General features: G+C 44.1%; 1 protein-coding gene across 5 annotated transcripts in view; it reads right to left on the bottom strand.

Moving 5' to 3' along the window:
- The window catches only part of Mamld1 (mastermind-like domain containing 1), a 106,021-nt gene that overhangs the window by 31,503 nt on the left and 50,795 nt on the right, over window positions 1-23,723 (bottom strand). For 3 of the 5 annotated variants that reach the window (XR_001782752.2, XM_011247622.3, NM_001081354.2), the window contains exons 2-4: window positions 22,911-23,069; window positions 5,160-7,073; window positions 3,086-3,196 (exon numbers count right to left, since the gene is read on the bottom strand). Coding sequence is in view for 4 of the 5 variants with exons in the window: in XM_011247622.3 (XP_011245924.1) it covers window positions 3,086-3,196; window positions 5,160-7,073; window positions 22,911-23,006 (2,121 nt within the window). In the remaining variant the exon portion in view is untranslated. The remainder of the gene's footprint in view (window positions 1-3,085; window positions 3,197-5,159; window positions 7,074-22,910; window positions 23,070-23,723) is intronic. The other 2 variants (XM_017318531.2, NM_001256048.1) reach the window with 1 other exon arrangement.

Raw genomic sequence — 23,723 nt, 5'->3', positions numbered from 1 at the left:
CCTCTTGTTAGCACAGCATCACTTCCATCTCCCAAACAGACTTGTTTTCCTCTTTGGGAGTAAATGCAGGTTCCATTCTCCAGTGACTGATGGTGAAATTGCACTAGGTCCTAACCCTGATTGTCAATCTGGGTTTCACCAAATTACAAAGCTTCTTCACGGCACAGAAAATGGTTATCAAGGTGAAGAGACAGACTGGAGAGTGAAGGAAAATTTGTGCCAACTATTCATCTCACATGGGATTAACATCCAAAATATGTAAATAGGTGGAAAAAACTAAACAAAAAGAGCAAATAATCCAATCAATAATAGGAAATGAACTGAGCAATTTCCAAATGAAATTCAAATAGCCAAGGAAAACAGGCAAAGATGTTTAGTCTGAGCCATCAGGGAAATGCAAATCAAACTACATTCAGATTCCATCTTATCCCCAGTCAGAATTACAGTCATCAGGAAAACAAAACAAAACAAAACAAAACAAAACAGTAAGCTCTAGAAAAGATGGGGGACAGATATACTCTTATACTCTGTGGGATTGTAAATTAGTGTAGCCACTATGGAAATAATTATGATGGCTCCTCAATAAATTAAAAGTAGATCTTCCAGGCTGATAAAGTACTTGCTTAATACATGTGATTCTCTGGGTTAACTTCTCGGCACCATAGAAAAGTTAGCAAAGTCTGATTTTTGCCATATCCTTTCTGGGCTTATACTCTGAAGTATTACAATTATACAAGAGATGCCTGTATACCCATTTTTATCATGACACTATTCACAATAACAAAGACATGGAATCAGCATAGGTCCCAACAACATATGAATGGAATATTATTCAGCTGTGAGAAAGAATGAAATCACTCCATTTGCCAGAAAACAGTTGTGACTGGTGATCCCCATGTTAAGTGGTATATAAAAGAGTCAGAAATACAGACATTACAATGTTTTTTTTTCCTTAGGCAGAATCTAGGAAAAAAGGTGATGAAAGTATAAGGATTGTTAGGGAAAGGGAATGGATCGGTGATATTGGAGGCGGAGCTAGGTGAAGAGCGCAGAGACAGGTGAATATGATCAAAATATGTTATGTGCAAGTATGAACATGGCACAATGTCATCTACGGTTTTGTGGAATTAATATATGGTAAGATCAAGATAGGACAAATTAAGTTGTCTATCAGGGGAATTCCTCACCTAAAAATTCTATCATCTCCCTATCTTTTACTATAATTTGAAGTCAAAACAGCTCTAAAGAATAACTTTATATTGTGAATTTGGAAGTTTTTATTTGGAGGCAAAATTTTACCTGGTTTTAAATTTTCATATTTCTCCACTGGAGGGGGTTGTAGCATATTTGGCATTTCTTCTGCATTGCATTTCTCAAGTTCCAAGTGCTCACTATGGGAGTCTCACTTGCCCACAGGGGTTTAGATCTTAGGCCAAGGCTCATACTGGTCCTGTCTGAGTGCACTCCAGTTTAAAGCAGCTTATTTCTCTTTTCTTCCTCAGTTCTCAATGGGATGGGGGCTGCTCCCTTCTATATTTTTTGGCTGAGGTTCTGAGGGTTTAGGAAATTTTGCTTCTGGCCCTGGCTCACACACACAACATCAAGCACTGCTTTGTATACATCCAGTACCCTCTCTTGACTTGTCACACTGAACTGATGACCTGGTGACAGATGACATTTGCCTTAGATGGAAGAGGTGGTCTCCAGAAAGTTCCTTATTTAGTCTCCTGGTAAAGAGTAATTGCTTCAGTTAAGAAACACAGAAGAACGAACCCTATAGACAGCTAGCGTGGGCATTTCTGCTTCTTTAACACTTTGTTTCTCATCTTACAGTAAAAGAAAAATATTCCTTTCAAAAACTGAGCTCCAGACTCACATGTACCTCGAGTCTTCCCACAAGAACAATGACTGTAGAGGGGAAGGGCCACAGGCTAATGAATACCATGTCATCAGGCGACCATTGCTTGTACAGACTCAGCCTGGCTGGGCAGTTTGTTTCCCTGCTGCTAAAGTGAGAATCATGCACTCCCCACCTTTGGGGCATCCATCTGTTCTTCCACAAGGATACCAAATTTTGCTTCAACCACTATCCTCTTTTTTTTTTTTTCTTCTCAGGAAGAGTAACCAAGCTGTTTTTGAGACCTTACAGTTGTGATGCATTTGGTCTGGAAGGATGCTATGTGAACAGAACACCAGAGATGGGCTGGAGCAGGAGCACAAGAGTGCTCAGGAATCTGGAACACGGTGCTTACAAGGTAAACACAACCCTTGGCCATCTTTATTGAGCCTAGAATGAAAGACCCCACAAGGGGCACAAGGCTTATAGCTCCTGGCAACAACATGGTAGAGGCAGGGTTGAAGGGAGATCGGCTCACATTCTATCCTGACGTATCTTTTGATGTCTTAAAATCTTAGAGGACAGATTTGAGGGCTCAAGTCCAACAGTTAGGCAGTGACAGAAAGTCCTTTTTGCTTGGCTTTATTCAAAGAACTTTAGATGTCATATCTCATTTCATCCCCAATCAGCTACTACTTCTTCATTTTGTGGAAGAGAAACTGGGTATAAAGGGAAGGTAGGAACAGAACATTCTGGAGGCAGTACCCCATTCATGGGAGTATAAGCATAGGCTCTGCAGCATTGGCTGCCAGACTTGCTGTGTGACTGTGGGCCACTCTGCTGACTTCTCTGTGCTTCTCTTCTCAACACTGACTTGAACAATAAAATTTCCTACCTCTGAGGATTAAGAGACGAGACAGGTGAGTGAAGAATTCCATGTCTGGCCTATGGATCTATATGTGGCTGGGAAGACATCTCATAGTAGAATGTTGTTGTCCCCATGGGGAGCCTAGCCTATGAGGGGGTATTAGGGGGCTTTTATGCACTTCTAATCTTTGGAGGGCATGCTTGCTTGGTTTTTCCTCTAAAACACCTTCCCCCAATCCCACCTTAGTGATCAGCCAGCTGTAATTTTCATGACCTCTATCGTTAAGCATTTCCCCTAAGGCATCTGAGCTGGCTCTGTGGCAATACAGTCAGACTACAAACACATCCCATTGCAGATAAGAACAAAACAAAGTGGCTCACAAGGTTAGATGGTGGCACATGTCCATGAGTGCTAGTGAGAGAGTTCCACTGCTGATGCTGGTGCTCCAGCCAGAGAGCCGTAGAAGTCCACGCACAGCGATGGCAACAGCCCTATAATGACATCAAACCACAGTGCTTCTGAGCCACGGACAAGGGCTCAAGCCCCCAGGCGATTGCCCTGTCCTGCCTACTGGCTCTGTCTTCATGCCACTCACCCTAGCTAGCCACCAGCCACCCCTACGGGAGTTTTTTCTGCTGCATGCACCCGTCATATAGCCAATTCCACGAGATCAGGCATTGATTGATGGGCTCCGTGAAACTTGGGTGAAGTGTCTACTTTTAGAAAGCTGTCATGTACACCCTTGAAGAGGTCAGCTCCTGCTTCTCTGCCCAAGCACTCTACGACCCCCTTCTCTTTGATTTCTCTCCAGAACAGAGGCCCAGCAGAAAGTGGAAGCCCCAGGTCAGTCAGGACAATGCTTCCTGGGGGCATGTTGTCTGAGCTTAGAGAAGCTGCAGAAGTTAGGAGAGAAATGGGAGAGAAATCCTGGTACAGGAACCAGCAGGGACAAAGGCCAAGAACTCTGAGCACTTCAAGGTTATGGAATGAAGTGCAAGGCAGAACCTCACAGGTTGTGTTTGGACAAGTATATGGAGACAGGTTCTGGCCTTCTGGGAACATCTGATAATGTGAGAAACACCATCAGGATGGCATTCTAGCGAGGCCCTTCTTAGAGCAAAGGGTGACTTATTGGGATGCTTGTTAAGGGTCAACTGTATCAGCTCATATGAAGAACTGATGAACGTAAGAAGCATCATGACTGACGACAGTATTCTACAGGAAGGTTGACAGTATTCTATCAGGAAGCCCTGCCTCCTGATAACCAACCTTCCTGAATTTCCTTGTGGCTGACATCTGGACAATAACATAGACTGTATTTTAAAGCTCTGGCATTCTTTCCCATCCCTGCTCTCATTCTTGCATCTATTTAGCATGTTTCCCATCCACTTGGATCAAGCCAAGCGGCCATGTTCTTCGATACTTGATAAAGAAGCCTCTGGCCAAAACTAGTTCATGAGGTCCCAGAAAAGAGCCTCTTTCTATTATCCATGCCATGAGTGAGCATGGAAGATGCTCCTTCCCCGTGGAACTTGAAGATGACAATAATTTTCTGAGAGACTCTGGTCCAGAAGAACCAACTAAGCCACGATTCTTGACCCACAGAGCCTGTGAGCCAATATGTATGTGTGGTTTGGAGTTGACACTTTTGGGTAATTTGTTACACAGTGATAGCTAATTAATACAGGCAAGGATCAGAGCAAAGAATAGTGGGTACTACAATAGACAGTATCAAGGAAAACCAATTGTGTTTCATGATTCAAAAGACTGTAGGTGATGAGAGAATGTGAGAAAAAGTAGTTGCAAGAAGAGAAAGACTTTGGAGCAAGGCTTTCTGGCTTTAATCTCCTGTTCAGAGTCTTGCTAACTGTGTGACACTGGGCAAGTCATCAAAACATTCTGAGCCTCAGATACTTCTTTTGTAAAATGGTGATGAATACAGTAACTACTGTAGGGGTGTCTATTTTTCTTCCTCAGTACCTAGCATAGTGATAAAGGACATGCTGAGATTGCTCAGCACAGGTTGCTGAGGGCATTTCTAAAAGGCTTAGTATTCAGTTTACTACCAGCATGGACAAGACCCAAATGCTTCAATGTGATTTACTTACACATCCTTCAAAGCATTTGTGTGTGGCTCGGTCCAAGGGAAACTATGCACGTCTGTAAAAGTCTGACTTGTCCTGCCTAACTCCTTCCCCTGGACACAGATTATGGGTGAAGCTTTCTTCTCAGGAGAATTAAGTGAGCTGATCAGGGCCTGGAATCATAATTTTGGCCTCATGCACATTCTATTTAACTACATGCAATTAGCTAACTTACATGGGCTTTTCCAGGGTCAAGTTTGGCCTCAGTGAGGATAATAGCCTGAATTTGCCTGCCAAAGCCAGGTTTGTATGACATCTCACATAGTTCTCATTTCCCAAAGGAGCACTACCAGTTAGGAGGTAGCCTTACCTGTCCAGGCAGAGCAGGCATAGAATCAGAAGCCATCATGCGCTGAAAGCGCTGGGGTTGCTGCATTATCTGCTGCAGAAGGAATGAAGACTGATCAGGTTGCTGCTGCTGTTGTTGTTGATGCTGCTGCTGTTGATGCTGCTGCTGTTGATGATGATGCTGTTGATGATGCTGTTGTTGATGATGCTGCTGTTGATGATGATGCTGTTGATGATGATGCTGTTGATGATGATGCTGGAGTTGCAAAGTGGCAGTGGCAGTGGAGGAGGCAGTGGCAGAAGGAGCATGTGCTGGTGTTGCCTGAGGCAGGTAGTGGAGCAAAGATGACTGCCTGGAGTGGGTAGACATGGAGGCCATCTTCTGGGGGCTTGGCTCAGAAACAAAATGTGACAAGGGCTTGGTGTTGCTGAAGGTAAAGGGCTCAGGTGCTTCTGGACTGGAACTTGATAGGCCCTGCTGCATGATCATGCTCAAGGTTTTAGGTTGCTGGCTGCTGGTCATAGGCTTAAAGATGGAATTTGCCTGATGCTGCTGCTGCTGTTGCTGCTGCTGCTGCTGCTGCTGCTGCTGCTGCTGCTGTTGCTGTTGTTGCTGCTGCTGGCTTAGCAGATTGCTGGTGGGAGTGAGGCTCCTGATCAGAGAGTATTGTGGAGTGAAGGACTGCTGTGGCAAGCCGGGGCTGGAGAGATTCTCAGGGCGGTATGGTGGGGATGGCCCTGGGGTGCTGGTAGGCAGAGCAGATATCAGGTGTCCTTGAGGGCTTTTGACACTAGAGGACACCAGATTGGCAAGAATGGAGCTCTGGGGGCTGAATTGTGGTTGCTGATTGAGAGGCAAGCCCGGGAGCTTTGCTGGAACATAGGGCAAGGTGGGCCCAAGGGAAGCATTGCTGCTGGGGGCCATGCTGGAAAGTAAGGCATTGGGCGAGCTTTGCACAGCACTGCCAGATAAGCTACTGGATGACATGCAGGATGCTGTGAAGTTCTGTGGGCTGAATGGTGGTGGTGGTGGTTGTGGTGGTGGTGGGTGAGGAGATGGCACTGGAAGGTAAGGTGGAGAAAGACCCGGAGGAGGCAAACTGGACCAATTGCGGTTGGAACCTTGTTTTGTAGCAGATCCCTGCTTGCTGGCTGCCAGTGCTTTCAGCTGGTGGGCATGATGCCACTGAGGCACAGATAATGGAGGCATAGTGACAGGGAGCATGTTCTGGACCTGGTTTTTGACCTGAGCCTGTGCTGTTGAAGAACTGGATGAGACTATCTGCTTACTGCTGGAAGGAATGGAGTAGCTCATCCCTGTGGAGGAGGGCATGATGGGTAGTGATGTGCCAGCAACTTGACTGCAGCTAGATGCAAACTCCTTGCTGGATCCAAGGCTTTCCATATGTGGCATCTGAACTGGAAGCTTGGCAGGGGGACCAAGAGGGGCCTGGGGGTTATGTAAAACCAGAGGTTCTTCTGGCTTGCTCCCCAGAATCTTCTCAAGGTCAAGATCATTTGAAGAAGGTTCTTGAATTTTGGTTAGTTCCTCCAGCAGATCTTGAAGCTCTTGGTCTACAGCTGGCATACTGTTGTTTTTCTCATAGTAAGGAACAGCATGTCCTTTCAGCCCCGTGTCTGCAGTTGATGGCACCCCAAATGGTGAGCCCATAGCACTGCTATTCACAACATTACTGTCCAGAGGGTTGTTCTCAAGGAGTAATGATTGGCCAGCCACTCCCAGGTCTGCAGAAGTGGGATTCATGTTTAATGTGGGCATCTGCATCTCTGTAGAGAGAGAAGTAGGGTGGGCACCTGGGCCCATAGACAGGGTGACATCTTCAAGGCAAGGTCTCTTGATTTTATTAGGATAGCTCCCATCAGCCATGCCTGTGAAGTGGAAGTTCTCTCCTTCCTGTCTTCTCTTACTGGTTCCCTGTATTTATGAGAGAGAGGAAGAAGGGGAGGAGGGGCAGAGACAGAGAGACAAAGACAGAGACAGAGAGAGACAGAGAGTGTGTGAGAGAGACAGAGACAGACAGAGAGAGATACAGAGAGAGAATGAATGAATACCAATTAAACGAAAGGTTTGACATATTAAAGTTAATGCTAGGAATCCCACAAATAAAACAGGACTCTCAGTTTAGACTTACACTTGTCAAAAATCATAAAAATACAATCTATTTTTGGAAGCATGGTTTTTGTTTCTTTGTTGCTCTGTCTCATTTAAACAGCCCTGTTACATTTCAAATAAAGCAATATGCTGTCTGTATACTAAACAGGACTGAAAGTCACACAAAGGGTATTCATTGTACACTTAAAGGGGAGTTCAGGGGCTATGCTGAGCTCACAAAATGAACTTGTTGCCAAAGGCAGGCACTCAGGTGCAAAATAGAACGAGCTGAACAATTTCAATGTCTACTTAGCTACAGATAACCCAGTTTAAAAAAAGAAAAATCATAAGATAGACACTGACCTTCCTTGCTTAAATGAATCAGGGTATGTTGATAAAATAGAACCTAACAGTCTTTAAGGAATGGAAATGCAAGGGAGCTGCCTGAGGTGTATGTTTAGGGGAAGTGCACATTTTAAAACAGCCACTGTGATTATTATTCCATTTAGTTTACACCCACACACTCTTTCCACATGCACACATACAAACTGCTTATGTGCGTACAAAACTAACTTGGATGAACTAATACTCTACTTTTTTAGAGTGGTCACGTCTGAGAAATGACTGGCAATTTCCTTTCTAGTTTCTGCATTTCTGTACTGTTTTTTTTTTGTTTGTTTGTTTTTTAATGAGAAAAGGTTGCAATAAAAGAAAAACCCAAGTATAAAGTTATTTAAGTAAGGAATTCCTCCTTGCAGATGTATCCTTGGGTTGGGGAGATATCAAAGAACAGGAAGAGGCCCCACTGTGGGATTGGCACCTTGGGAGAGCTGCCCATTATATATAAAAGGAGTCTTTAGGAGCAAAGCAATACTTTGTTTCCCTGTTTCATATTCCTATCCACCATTCAGTTATGTTAACAACCATGAGTTGTCTGTCCATAGATAAGGGGAGAGGAGGCAAAGACATTCATATCAGAATAGGGATAGGATGCCAATTCTGGCCACTCCTCATCTGCAGCAGACTAGGGTCATGGTTCTCATGGCTAAGTGAACATCAAAGCAACCCCACCCAGAACTCTGCGCCGCAGGCCTTCCTGCACATGAGAATCACTTAGAACTATCTAGATTGCCAAATCCTCCCATAAAAATCAACTATAGTAATTGAATCCAGGGGAGAGCTCAGACAGTGGACATAGGGGTCATTAGGTAGATACAGTGAGGTTTTGCCCTTTCCATGTATGTATACTCTCTGAGCCCACTTTATTATGTGAGAAATGATGAGAAAGAGTTCTTAGGTCCTGTTGCTGCTTTCTTGACTAGAATGGGTAGATTATATGATACATGTAGGGCCTCAAAGGGTTGTGACATTCCTAATGCAGATCTTGAAGGGCCCTGGAAATTCAGTATCTTCTCATAGCAATGGCTATCCCCCAGGAAGCAGGCAGGGCTTTCCTTGTATTGCCTATCTAGTGGGTCAAGGCCAGATGAAGGGTCCACTCGCAGTGAGCACCCAGTTGTCTCTCAGTCTCCTGTCTCCATTCATCCTAACAGCAGAGCATTACAGCATCTTCTTTGGCTTTTTTTGAGATGCTCATGATTCAAACAAGGGAAGTAGACCTGTTGCCAAATTCATTTGAAGACTGAGTACTACTGCAGGCTGACCAGGAATGGGTGGGTAGAAGAAGAGGCCTATCCAATCTTTCATGCCAAGTTTCCTATCCAGGGCCTGGTTGGGGTTCAGAAGCCCTGGTGTTCTCAAGATTTTCAGAAAGCAGCTCACTGAGGGTTTGACCATAGCAAATAAAGTAAATAAATAATAAACAGCAGATGAGTGAACCAATGGACAGGTGAACCCAAGTGATTTAGCACATAGTGAACTTGGCAACTCCTCTAGCCACGTATGGAAAAGCCCACAAACAAGTCCCTCAAATTCCAAACTGATACTTTGTCTCTTCAATCGTATGTCAAAGAATCCAAAGATAAGCTAAAACTAAAAATTGTCTAAAATGAATCAATAAGTGTTCATATAGTGTAGATCTTGGTAACCAAACTCTTGAAGGGAACCAAGGTGAGTAACAGTTGGGTCCTATATGCTAGTTCATGGTGGCATGATCTACACAACAGGTTTAACAATAGTTAAGTCTATACACAAGCAAGCAGGCAGTCAGACAGTGGGATGAGGTGGAGGGGAAGGTAGAGGAGTGGAGATGGGAATGTAAGCCTGGAATTCTGGCTGGGTGGGACTCTGAAATTCACTGACAGGGCTCATAGAGCTTTTGTCTGCCATGAAACTGTTGGGAATAAGGTGGCAAGAGGCATCACTCCTGTAGTCATGTAAGTGAGAATGTGTCAAAGGGCATTTTGTACTGCTTGGATCTGATATGTTATGTTAAATCCATAGCCAGGCAGTTGCTGGTGCTCACCACAATGAACATTGAGGGGATAGCTAATGAGGAGGCAGTCTCCCCTTGGCAGCCTTCTCTAGTTGCGGTGGGGCCTCCATTCTACAGTGCTTTATCGCAGGACTCAGTTGAATGTTATAAATTGTGTGGAGTGTTCTGACAGTCCAGCCTTTTGCTACAGGGAATATGTGACTGAGGTGTAGTCAGGCTGCATAGCCAAGGTACCAAGAAAATGTCCCTTTTGCTCTAGTACTTCAAAGAGCCATCAAAACACAGAAGGCATCACATGCTGAGGTAAAGTGAGCTCTAACATGTACTTGGGCAGTACTAACAAATGACAGAAGGCCCTTCATCTGCAACGTGACAGGACTAGTAGAAGACACCCTCAGGCAGTAATTCTTAGACATCATACAAGCCAGTAGAGTTCACACAAACCATAGGCTTGTAAGTTGTCAAATTCCATCATTGTGCTCAAATGGCTGTATGCTACCCTGGGCTGTGACAGACTGTGTCTTCAGATTTCCACACCTCCCCCTGGGACATCAATCACAGATCTGCTAAGCAAACTGGCCCTACCTTTAAACCAAAACCCCCTTCGGAGGCTTCCCATTTGGTTCACACATGCATGTAGGATGGGTGGCATCGGGTCTCCCTATCTCCTAGTCTGCTCAGCCCTTCTCATGAGTACCATTTTATTGGCTTGGTCTCCTGATGTAGGGTCCTTTGGGCAATTTTGGATGCCTTATTACTACTGGTAATATGATTGGAAGTGAGCTAGAATCCTCTGGACTGAGACTTGGTGGTCTTAGGGTTTTAGGGAGTATTATAGTACATTTCAGAAACTCAACACCTGTCAGAGCCAGACTGAAACAGCATAGATCAACCTGAGAACCCCTATAGAAACATCAAATGCGGGGGCTGGTGAGATGGCTCAGTGGGTAAGAGCACCCGACTGCTCTTCCAAAGGTCCAGAGTTCAAATCCCAGCAACCACATGGTGGCTCACAACCATCTGTAACGAGATCTGACGCCCTCTTCTGGTGTGTCTGAAGACAGCTACAGTGTACTTACATGTAATAAATAAATCTTAAAAAAAAAAGACACACTGATCTCAAAAGAATATACAATTAAAAAAAAAAAAGAAAAGAAACATCAAATGCCAGGTTGCCTTTAGTTAGGGTAGTTATAGAGAAACAATGGACCATACAGGGTAGCTCTAAGCCTCTGGTTGTGACTGGGTGAATATGGAAGCACCAGCTCTTCTTAAGCCATGATCAAGCAGTCCCCTGTGTGCTGGATTCTCTAGTAGCTATTAAACTATATTCCTTGTGCACTAGGACCCCTTGAGTTTTCTTTCCTCTAGACATAAAAGGGTGATCCCAACACCAAGGGCTCGTCCTTAGAGAAGTCATGGAACTTGAGCTACAACCATCCATCTTTCTGTCTCTCTAGGCTTAGGTAGCTTCAATAGTTCATAGAAATTCAGTTATGAAAAATATAGCCTTATGTGTATGGTTTCTTTCCTGAGCATGTTTTCTAGGTCCATCCATTTTGTGACATGTATCAATACTTCATTTGTTTATGGGTGAATAACACGGCATTGGATGAATAGAGTAAATTTTTTTCTATCCACTCACTGAATGGTAGATATTTGGGTTGTTTCTATCTTTTGGGGGTATTTTAATTTTTCCTTACCTTTAAGAATTTCATACATGTATGCAATGAAATATGATCACATCTACCTTTCCATTTTTACCTCCAAATCCCTCCATATCCCCTATAATGAATATTTCTCTTAATTTTATATCTTTGAAATAAAAAATCCAGTAAGTCAAGTTAGTGTTGCTTATATGCACATGGTTGAGGGGGCGATCCCCAGGATCATGAGAAAGCTACTCAATATGGGGCAGAGCCAGGAGATCAACTTCCTGTCTAAACTGGATTTGGCTCCCTTGATCTTGTACAGAAACCTCAGCTGCTGTAAGTTCATGGTATGACAGCCATGTCATACGGAGAAGACAGCATTTCATACTACACATTTCATGTGTATTTTAAACAATGTTGCTGGGAACATTCTAGTACACACTTTATTTAAGTCTACTTTTGTTTGGAAGTGGAATGGCTAGTTCATAGAATAATCCTGTGCTTAACTTTCTGAAGTCCCCAAAGTTGTTTCACAATCTAGATACTCTTAGAAATCTAGCATTGCAGGTATATGGAAAGACTGCAAGGGAGGGCTCTGACAACTTCCAGACTATCCAACAGAAACCTCTGTATCTTCTTAGTGATGGTATTCATACACACTAGGCAAGCACTGCCCCACTGAACTAGATTGGCTGACTTTTATAAGTTCTTGAGAGAAACATCTATCTGCTCTAGCTCCCTACCTCTGGCATTGTCTGTGGCCCATGCAAGGACCAGAGGCAAATACAAGCAGTGCATTCCCTATCTTGAGGCCAACCAAGCAAAGGCATCCAGAGGTTCCTGTAATCTGTGATAACTTCTAGCAAAGGCAGAAGGCCAAGGGAAATTCAGCAACCAGAAAACTAGCTCTGTGCTTTCTTAAGACTTGGGATCCTTTCTGACCTACAATTGTAACTTAGGAAAAGTTTGGCAAAATCCTAAACTCTTCCGGCAGTGTTTGAGGGAACTCATGTGTTACTCTGATTTCTATTGAATGGAATGTGACATTCGCATCCCAGATAGAATGCACTATCAAGCCTGAACTGTATTTCCCTCAAGACAGGAAGCTCCAGTGAAGGCCTTCCCTTCCAGAAGCTAGTTGTGCCCTATCAGCTACATCTCCATCTTCCATGCCCTATGGTCCAGCTCTATATCAGGAACCTAGTGGAAAGGCAAGTTCACCATTTAGTCCACATTTACTTAATCACCTGGGAAACTCCTCTAGAACTGTCTCTGGGGAAAATCCAGCCAGAGGAAGCAATTGGTATATCTGATCCTGGTGTGGAAGTACATACATGCAATCTTAGCAGAAGCAAGGGTGTCACAAATTAGAGGCTTGCTTGGGCTGCATAGAAAGTTCAAGACCAGAAGATAGTGAGACTGTGTCTCAGAAAACATACAAATAGCAAAACACAAATAACTAATATGTCAGAGACAGAGAGTGGAGAGGAGAGGAGAGGAGAGGAGAGGAGAGGAGAGGAGAGGAGAGGAGAGGAGAGGAGAGAACAGTAGGAGGAGGAGAAAGAAGAGGAGGGGATGGATAAAGAACTGGCAGATTCTGACTATGGTGACCATAGGTAGCAAAGCCTTTTGGGATATTTAGGAGTCTGTGCTACTTTCAAATGAGCACTCAAACAATAGACAGGATCTATATCGATTCTTAAGCTGGTGGACTTTAAGTCCTAGGCCTTTATAACCAAGTCTTGACCTTCGTTAAGGTCTCAGCCTCTGTCAGTGCACATTCTTATTCATGATTCTTGGCTTCCAAAACCAATGCTAACATATAGACAGAGCTCTTCTTAGAATATAAGTTTTGCACATGGGCAAGCAGAATCTCATCGAGGCCAAGTGAGTTAATATACTCATGCAGTTAGTGAGTGGTAGAGGAGCCTCTGTCATTCAAGACTCTGGGGCTCTATAGTCCAGTATCAGAATGTCAAGAACTCAGAATTCGTGATGGTGACTGTGTGGATACCTCTGCACTAGGTCAGCCTTCCTCAGTTGAACTCAGAGTTTATTCTGGGGCACTGAGGGAATGACAGGTCATTTCAACTTTATACACCAAGAGAATAAAAACCTGTTGTTTAGCGTGCATTACTGTGTTTCAATTTCCCTATAGGGACTATTATACTTTCCCAGGGCTTTCTAAATTACACATCATAGAATAGCAATGGCCTCAGAGAAGGACGTGCCTTCTTTCAGTTGTACAGGAAGGGAGTTTGGATCATAGGAATTTGCTGAAGTTACTGGGCCCAACCACTTGATTCCAAAGCCCATTATGTGGCCTCAGGGACCTTGAGGGCTCAGGTGTGCATCTGTATAAACTGTCAAACACTCTTTGAATATTAAAGCTTTGCAGGAAAATGGATGGGTCTTATGAAAGAGACTTCTGGATATTAAATTTCAATGGTAGAATTCAGCAATGTGAGATGCTAAGAGGTATGGAGAAAGGCCCAGAACCTGCAGTATGTTTTGCTACCTATAAAATGGGAGAGTGGGGCTACTATACAACTTTCTTTTAAGAATTCTGTAAACTTAGAAATGTAAAGTTAGCATAGTGCCTGGCACGATGTAGATACCAAAAAAATATTACCTTTCATTCCACTCTTTAAAATTCAAACCCACTCTGGGTGGTCCTAAAATAGAGCTGTTAACATGGGTTACTCAGCAAAATTTGCCATTCAAGGCAGATCTTCCCATAGTCGTTGGCTGTGCTCCTGGACAGCTGTGTGCAAGACTAACATTTGTAAGCCAAATCATAATAAAATGCAGCAGGAATTTTCCATTGAAAGAAAATCCTCAGTGCACCCTTTTATGAAGTGAAAACTCCTTCATTTAAATGTATTTTTAAAGAGTGTGCATTTGAGGATATTAGCCAGTCTTGTAATGAATTCTATTTCAGTTTTGACCACAAACATTATTTCATAGCCCCAAAGGACACAATAAACAAGATTAGGTTATATGAAAATAATAAATTTAGGATGTGTATTTATTTTACTATATGTGTAATAACTATGGTTATATAATTGAAATATGTGCCCCCCTCTTGTGTGTGTGTGTGTGTGTGTGTGTGTGTGTGAGAGAGAGAGAGAGAGAGAGAGAGAGAGAGAGAGAGAGAGAGAGAGAACGAGATTTACATAGGGTCTCATAGGGTCTCATTCTATAGCTTTAGATGACCTGGGACTCATTATATAGTCTAGCACTGAACTCATGGTCATCCTCCTGCATCAACCTCATTCCTAAGTGCTGACAGATCTAATCCACCATGAAACTTCTGGAAGGGCCCATATAGTGACCAGCTGAATGTCTTATAAACAGAAATATGAACATTGATTCTTTGGGAAAACTAAGCTAAGTTATTGGGGGAAAACACAGGAGATTTGTATTTATCTGTATACTGCCAGTAATATAGTTTCACGTCAGCTGTAAGGGCAGACGTAAGTAAGGGCAGAACAACATAAGTTCTTTACATGTCATATGGTCTTTTAAAAGAGGATGGAGAGTACTTAGCTACCGTGCACTTTGCTGTATAAAGTCATGTATTCAGAAAGCAAGGGTTGGGTGCTGGTATTCTGTGAATAACCTCCTGTAGATATTTTACATAGGCCAAGTTAATTGTCCTCAGTCTTAAAAGGCTTATCCTGAGGGAGGAGGAAAGGCAAGAGTTGTTTAGTTTTGCTGAGGTCCATATGGGCAACTGTAACACTAGAGACCATCCTCACCCGAAGCTTACGCCAGAAAAAGAGGCATCTAAAGAAAGCACACTGCTTTCCCTATCTATCCACCACGATAAAGGCTTCCAACAGTATAAGGCAGGGATGATGTGGGCTCCATAACAGACACTCCCACCAGAATGAGAATAAGTTGGGCAGAGAAGAACCTGAGTGAGGGAGCTGCAGCTCTAGTGGATAGATCACAAGCTACATCAGCAAAAAGCACAAGATCAGAAGGTATTCACAAGATTAAAAACATGGTGGTTTGACAGAGTGTTAAAAAGGGTTACCTTTTCATTTAAGTGAAGGTCAGATGCAGGAAGCAGGCTGCAATAGTAGGGCACAGAACTCTTGGCAGGAGGGCAATAGGCTGGAAGGCCCTGGGGGAGACTCTTGGCCTTAGTAGAGGCAGTTAGTGGGCCTGGCAGGCAATGAGCTTGGAAGTAGCCATGAGCTCTCAAGAGGTCTCACAGGCCATGGGAAGGGGCTTGGGCACTGTTTTTCTTTTCCCAGTGGGAAGCCATTGTGGGGAAAGGTGAAGCAGAGGAAAGATTGGCTCAATGTTTGTGAAAGCTCTCTCTGGATGTTCCTGGGAGGTGAAATGAATGGCATGGGAAGGAAAAGAAACATGGGGCTGAGATCAACTAGGACAAGGGGGTGGGCAGAGAGGAGCACATGGCCAGGCATGAGGCCCTGTGATTTTTACCTCAAGTGGGTACTGACGGTAATACTTATTAAGGCAAACAATGGCTTCTAGAAGAAAAAGAACCACATGCCCAGTGACACGAATCATACTTTATAGAAACTTCCAGAAGGGCCCATATAGTGACTAGCTGAAACTTTTCAAGCCATGTTGTCCTTGTGACTGCAACTGTGTGGGAAACTCTATGCTAAGGGCTAGGCAGGGCTGTGGGCCAACAGGACTTTATTTACCAAGACAGCCTGTGGGCTACTCATAGTCCCAGTGCACAGCTTCCCAAGCCCTGATCTGGGACATGAGTTGAACTTTTTCCCCTGGGAAATACTGTATTTCCAAAGCCCCTTGCTCGTGAAGCAGGAAACCCATGTGGTGCTAGCCTACTGTTCATGAAGGAATGTGCCTGCAACCTTTTGGGAGAAGAGCTGCATTATTTTAATCATAATGAAACTTGAGTGACCATTTCTGAACTATGCAATTTATGTAGCAGTCCCAAATGCTGGGCTTCACCAATACTAATGACACGTATTGCACAACTGTTGGCAACTACTCTGGCTCCAGTGAAAGGAGGGAACAACATCCCCTGCTGGATTCCCCTGCGCCTTGCTCTCTCAGCCTTTGTATGCAGTTGGGCAATTTTCATTTTGTACAGAGCATCTATCTCTGGCCTTCAAGGGTCTCTATGACAACATGGCTTAACTGTCACCTCATCCCAATGGCTCAAAGCAACCTGAAGGGTGCTATGCTGGCTATGCATTTTTTTTCACCTGTACAGCATGCCTCTGAAGGCTAGACTTGTTTCCTCATCTCTATAGATGAGCTACAGAAAAGTTTCAGTCAGGTGACACTGCATGTTGAAATTACCCTCTGTGGAAAATGGTGTTCTGCAAGTTATCTATCTTGTTCTCCTCCCATTCTCAGTAGAAGGCCTCAAGACAAGCATGTCTCAGAAACTGGTAAGAGCAGTAATTGGTCCAGTGATGTTGGTGTGCACCTACTCTGTACAAAGTGATGTACAAGTGATATTGGTATGAACCTACTATGTACAAGGTGCTTAGCAGCAATTGCAGGAGCAGAAACTCAAGATGTCTCAGGCACATGGTAGGAAAGGAACAAATAGCTTTGGGAAGACAAGGAATGGGGAAACAGTTATGCCTGGGGAGTTAGGAGGCCATGGAGACTGTGACAATGGAAGGAGACAGACAAAGGCAGGCCTATACTGAAGAGCAGCAAGTAATGACAGAGCTGCTGAGCCTTGACCTTGGGCTTGTATGCCTGTGGTGAAGTTCCCTGGCCTGTGATTCATCCTCACCTTTCTAAGGTTGAAATCTTAGGGGTGGCCATCTGTGAGAAAGAGGGGGTATATGAGAGAGAAAGCAGGGGCAGGCAGGCAGGCAGAATGGGAAGGACAGGAGGTCTTGTAAATTATTCCATATTCACTACAGAAACAGAATCTGTGGCCTGGACTTGAGAGGTATGCACTCTGGCTACCCTCTAAAGTCTGGAACACGTTGCCTCAAGGGCAGCTTCTGACCCACATCTTTGCCTAAACTGACACATATCAAGTTCTCCAGCCTAGGGTATTTAGTGAAATCAAGAGGTCTATACTTGCACAGGCTTGCCTGGATTTGGGGGTGCCATAGGCACACATCCCCCAAGGTATGGCCCCCAGGGCTACACATTCCCTACAAATGTCGTTCTGAGCATAGTTGGGCTCTTCTTTGGTTCATGCTCTGGAGGAATACAACTGATTTGCCCTTTATGCCTATAGTGGCTCTACTTCCAGATACCTGTTACCGTGAGCCTAATATCATGGAATTTGCAGGGAGCAGCTGTGTAGGAATCCAAACAAGGCCACTGTATGCTCCCATCAGTTCAGAGGCAGGCAGTGAGATTCCACATGCCTGTGAAAGCCAGCTGACAAATGGAGTTTCGTACCCAGCATCTTCCACTTATAACAGGCTGATTTGTAGGTCACTGATTTGCTCAGCTGGGCTACCCAGCCAGGACTCAAATGCAGAGCCCAGTAGTGTTTTTCAAACTGAGAGTAGCTCAGCCCTTGCAGAAAAGAGCAGTCTGCAGGCAACGCCTGTGTCTGGCTTCCCTCCCTGGTTGGGTGTTAGTAGCAGGAAAGGGCCCTTGCTGCAGAAGGAGGAGAAGGGGGGCAGGCAAAGGGAGCGAACAGCTGCGTGCTCCATGGGGAGGATCCCCAAAATAGCAAGGCACATACGCACTGCAGGCCTTGACCCAGAATGCTCAGAGTTGCACTATAAATCCAGCTCTTCTCTGTGCAACTGGGCTGCCAATGAGAGACTATAGTCATCCTTAGGGCTCCTCTGTATTCCAAACTGAGCTCCAAGGACATATTGTCCCTTCCCTTTCTGATAGAGAAAAATAATTGTGAGCCAGTGCTAATCTCTGTTTGCTAAAGAGGTGCCAAGACCAGTCATAGCCTGTGTACTTTAGGACAAGTCTGCATTTCTGTCTTACTCAGAGATCCTGATGTAGGCAGAAAGCACCTATCAAAGCCACTTGGCCATTGTGGAAACTGAGGGGCCTGAAGCTCAAGTTAAGAAGTCCAAAAAGCCAAAACAACAATAAAGAAGTCCATAAGTGGTGGGGCCTTCTCTTAAGCAGGGCCTGGGTCTCAGTAGTACAGCTCACATACTTAGGATCCTCTTTTGGGGGGCCACAGTTGTATCTGTAGCAGGCCTCTAGCCTACATCAAGTAGAGAATATTGGCAAAGACATCAACCCTTGAACCTTGAGATTTCAGAGTCACTTCAATTTCTAACTTCCTGCCTCCTCATGGAACTCTAAAGCAGCTTGGTTTTCTGCCAGGATGACTGTGCTGGACAGAGAGCTAAATGGAACCACCACAAATGCAATAAAGATACTATCCACTCTTCTGTTTATGCCACTGGACTGAAAGCATCAGGACACCTGAGATTCTGTTTTGTCCAGTGCTCTGTTCTGAAAACCCAAGGCTGAATGTGATGGGCAGAGGACCCTGTGAATATTGGAGCATCTAACCCAGGCATAAGAAGCAATAAATTGGGCAGAACATCCGATTCACTCCTCTTGGTTTCAAGCTTCATCATAGAATAAACTTGCTCTCAGTGAAGGAAGACTAAAGTCTTGGACTCCAGAATCTAGCCTAGAGCTGTGTACATACAAGGGATTGGGCTCTGGGATTGTGATACGATGCCCAACATAGACAGGCCCTTATAAATCATATTCGTACTCTCAGAATTCAAGATGAAGGGAACTTTCTGAGGTCTTCTTCCTGATTTCAGTACTCTTTGTTCAAAGAACAGAACAGAGCTCCACGGTTGTTGGGCACAGACCCTGACCTGAATTACATGACACAGAGGACATGGAAAGTGCCTCCTACTGGCATTTAAAGGAAATAGTGTCACGTGGAACTAGGGGCAATATTATTTAAGTGATTCAAAACCCACATACTCTTTATGGGGTGGGGGTATGTGTTCTCTTCCCAGAATTCTGTTCCCTACTTTTAATTAAAGGCGAGAAGACAGATTGGAGTTGGTTTGGATCATTCTGTAGGGGCAGAGCACACTTAGTACTATTCACTGGGAACTGTTGATAAAAAACTTTACACCCTCTCACTAGCCATTCTCTACAAGGTACTATGTTCCTCTGGCCTTATTATTTTGTCCATAAAGAAAGTGATAAGAACATCCTCTCTTTGAGCCAAAGAGTATTTGGCAAGCTTATAACGTGTATGGGGCATGCCAACTCATTGTAACCTATAGAGTAACTCTACCACAATCCCAAGGCTCCTGAACAGAGCTGATGTAACCTATAGAGTAACTCTACCACAATCCCAAGGCTCCTGAACAGAGCTGATGGACAGAGGGTACATGTTCTTTTCTTCCACCAAATTTTCCATTTAGTGACCATAACTTCCCCATTTCTAGAATACTTACAAGAGTTAATGCTATTTATTTTGGCAGTAATGGGGACTGAATCTGGAGCCTTGTGCATGCCAAGTAAGCACTGTGCCCACTGAGCTATATCCCTAGGCCAACTCCTCCATTTTGTCCAGAAACTGCTGTAGAAATGGAATAGGTATAGACAGAGGCAGAGGTGACATATGACTTGAACACTAAGTCCTTGTCCCATGAAGTTCTGGAGCTCTCAATGCCTTTGAGCTCTTCAATCACCCCACTGGATCAGTAAATGAAGTCCAGTCTTAACTTCAAAGGAAAGGACATGATGTTCTACATGCTGACCCCATATGCTAACCTTGGATAGATGGCCAAATGTTGCCAAAAGAAAAATTGTCCTGAGCCACAGCAGCCATTAAGTCATCATGGTACTAGATGAATAGCAATGCCGAAAAGGAACTTGAGTCTCTATGTCTCTTTACAATTTACTTTGTAATGTGTACTCAGCATTTTGTGTTTCAAAACAAGCTTTCAGTCTAAGAGGCAGCAGAGTTTGGTGCTCTGAAATTGGCCTGTTATTAATTTATGACTTTGGTCAAGATGCTTAACTTATTTGAGGTTCAGTTTGCTTATGGTAATGACTTCTTAGGGTCTGACTCTCCAAAAGCTTCACTTAGTGCTAACATTTAGTGATTGCTGAAATCAACCTGGCTATTCTTGCTCTAGGTTCATCTGAATTTTGTTTTCTAGAGGGCAGTGGATGAACATTGGTAGCTATTTAGGAGCAGGTGTAAGACTAGAAACATTAGGGTCCTGGACCATGGTCTTAGGCTGAAAATATGTCACTTCAAATTAAAATCTTTTTTCAAGGGAGCTCTCAGTTGTTTACATAAAAATTCCAGGGCATTTAAAAGGTTGCCTTTTAGTGTCACGCACCTGTAATTCAAGCACTCAGGAGACTGAGGCAGGAGGATCAAAAGTTTCAGGCCAGCCTAGTGTACAGAGGGAGATCCTGCCTCTACAAGGATAAATCTCTTCTCTTAGACTGATGGAATTTTATTTCATTATTTTAATATGATACAGATTTTTTTGTTAGCTGGATTTTCAACCTACTGAAAAAGAAACTAATTAAGGTTACTTCCCAGAGCAGATGTCTATGTTCAGGAGGCATTCAGGATGCACTCAGGTGGCACAAACACTGTGCTTCCAGACTCATGCGGTTTCTTGGGACCAGGGGGCAGTATTAGCACTGGATGTCATTAAACCTCAGAAAGAGAGACAACAATCAGAACATCTGAAATCCAGCTAAGCCACACCCTGGAAATGCAAGGTCAGTTACTACTAAGGACAGCCTTCTGCAATGAATGTTGGAATCCCTGCAGCAACGTCCTTGGGCAGTAGGTTTTTGTTGAACACACAGGATATGTTGGTATTACTCTGTCACTGTCTGACTCTTACTTCTCTAGAACCCTGCTGTTCAGATCCTCAGCATCTGCAGCCAAGTTGGAGGCTAACATTAGGTAACTTACTGAGGCTACAGGGATTGACTGGCCACCACAACCCACTGCTCTCATACCACAAGAGCTTCCCTGGATGCTTACAGACAGGAGCAGTGGTGCTTATCAGGCACTGGAGAGTGGTTGCTCTCAATGCTATCCCTTTTGGAAACCATATGTGCCTTCTAAGAGGGCAGATGCAGTTTCAGCTGTGAAGAAGGCTCATCTGAGGGAGCTGCTTTCAGAAACTCAGGTATATTTTTGGACCCCTTCAACTGGGGCAAATCGTTGGTCTTCTAGGTCAGCTTGGTATTTCAAAAATAGCCGGGTCACACTGAACCAAGGGTAGAGAATGAGCTGTGCCATGGAGGATGTGGAAAAGGAGGAGGAGGAGGAGGAGGAGGAGGAGGAGGAGGAGGAAGAGGAAGAGGAAGAGCTGATTTTGATCAAGTGCAAGGTGTGACTCTAAAGCAATGAATGTGCATTTTTGCAAGGCTTATAAAGTGATCTAGAGGGCATTTGCCATAAGATCCCAAGCCAGAAAATGGCATGAGCCATGATAGCTGCTGCACAGTGAGACCTGTTCCAAGGACAGGGATCCCTAGACGGCATGCAAATGACTTACACAGATGGAAACAAAACATTACTTACCAGACACATTTTATTTTTATGTGTCTGGACAGCGAGTAAGTCATAGGGAAGCCTCCTTCCTGTCCCTATAGCCCACCCACATTTGTGCCCAAGTGGATTGGAAAACGGAAGAATTTAAAATCAAGCCTAAACTGACTGTGGACTCTGGAGACATCCTAGATCAAAGGGAAGTCTGAAATATAAAGCATTGTTACAAGGGAGATTTTCTTTGGGAAATGCCTCAACTGGGGCTGGAAATTTGGAAAACAAGTCATACGGGCCAACCAATTGACCTGTCTCTCTCTGCCCAACCCACCGGACTGCCTGTCCTTGTGAATGCTGTGGTACTCTAGACACCAAAGGTTTCAAGGTTATGTGCTCCACTTAATAGCCTATCCTCAATACATTTTTGACAATGAAGAAATAAAGAAAAACACGATTGAATCACTCACACCTGTACACATAACAGCTTTCAGAAGATGAACAAAACACATTGCCCTGGGAACTGGGGAAGACCTGTCTCCCAGTCATGTGAACTGACATTACCTCAGAGCTCAGGGCTCAGCTCCATGAACAGGAAGGAAACAGATCCATGGCTCTATAGGAACTATTTCCCCTCTGCTCTATTACATTCAGAGATTAGGCAAGCCACTCCTCTGTGGGCTAATAACCAGAGATAACAGCCATTGTGTTTGCCGCAGCTCCTGCTAACCTAATCTTAATACACTGGTGATGTTGCAGGCACCAACTATAGACTTAAGCTTACTATCATGCGTGCCCTTAGAACTAGCACTGGAATCCCTAAACACTTAGATGATGGCTGGGTTCCTAGAGAGGAAAGCACAGATGTGTTAAATGACTTTAAGAAAAGATACCAGGGCCAGAGTTAGGTAGGAATCTTTTTTTTTATGCCTAGTTTCTTACTGTTTTGTTTTGTTGTTGTTTCGTTTTGTTTTCTAGGAACCTAAAGGGTCTGAGGTGGTTCATTTTCTGTATTAAATTTCCTTGTATTTTCAGTTGATTTCTAACACCAAATTTGTACAAAGGATTTCAACAACACATCTCATGTTCAAATTTAAGGTTAGAAGCATTCAACACCACCCTCCCCCCACAGCCCATTTTCTGACCGATTCCTGGAGCTTTCTGGTCTCCTGACGATTTCCCACCATGTTGAAATGGGGAAGCATGTTCTCGATTACAAGCCGACTTTTCCAGTCATCCATTGTTTGACCTGCAATTTTATTCTTGACTCTCCAAGGCGTTTTCCAAACGACCTAGACACAGGGCTTAAGGAGACAAAAAATACACTGTCTTTCAGAAATTAAGATGAGACCATTGACCCCATGATTCACAGGCTTTCAATTCTGAAGGTAGGCTTATGTGGGACCTGCCTCATTCATCTTCCTGTCTCTCCTCCCACCATACCAACCTCATAGTCAACCCCACCCCCAGGGATAAGGAATACTCCCATGTACCAGTTTGTCCAGGATAAAATAGCCACCCATGGCCACGAAATAAACAAATTGTGCTGAAAACATAGGAGAGTGTGGAGAAGAGGCCCGATGAGACTAAAATGGCACTGGACATACAGATGGGCAAAGTGAGTTCTCGGTCTAGCTTTGTTTTTGTGTAGGACTCATGGAGGGCTCTCCTATGTTCTGAGATATAGTCTCCTTTGGTGAAAAACATGCCGACTGAATCAAAATGATGGCTTAGCGGCTCTTCAACTTGACTATAACCAGCCTTCAGAGCATGTGATAACTCTGGCTAGATCAATACCCATCCAAGTGAACAGACCAACAGTTCCAATCGTGACTGACACAGGAAAGAGGGAATGGATGCTGAAAGGAGCTCCAGAAGCCCTGGTGCACTGGTTGAGAGGACATCAAATGCGCTACTCCAGCACATCATCCATGTGGTAAGAACACACATGTAAACCC

Source organism: Mus musculus, chromosome X (assembly GCF_000001635.26).
Source record: "Mus musculus strain C57BL/6J chromosome X, GRCm38.p6 C57BL/6J".
Taxonomy (NCBI): domain Eukaryota; kingdom Metazoa; phylum Chordata; class Mammalia; order Rodentia; family Muridae; genus Mus; species Mus musculus.
The sequence above is the reverse complement of the archived record's forward strand: the minus strand, read 5'-3'. Positions and strand labels throughout refer to the sequence as shown.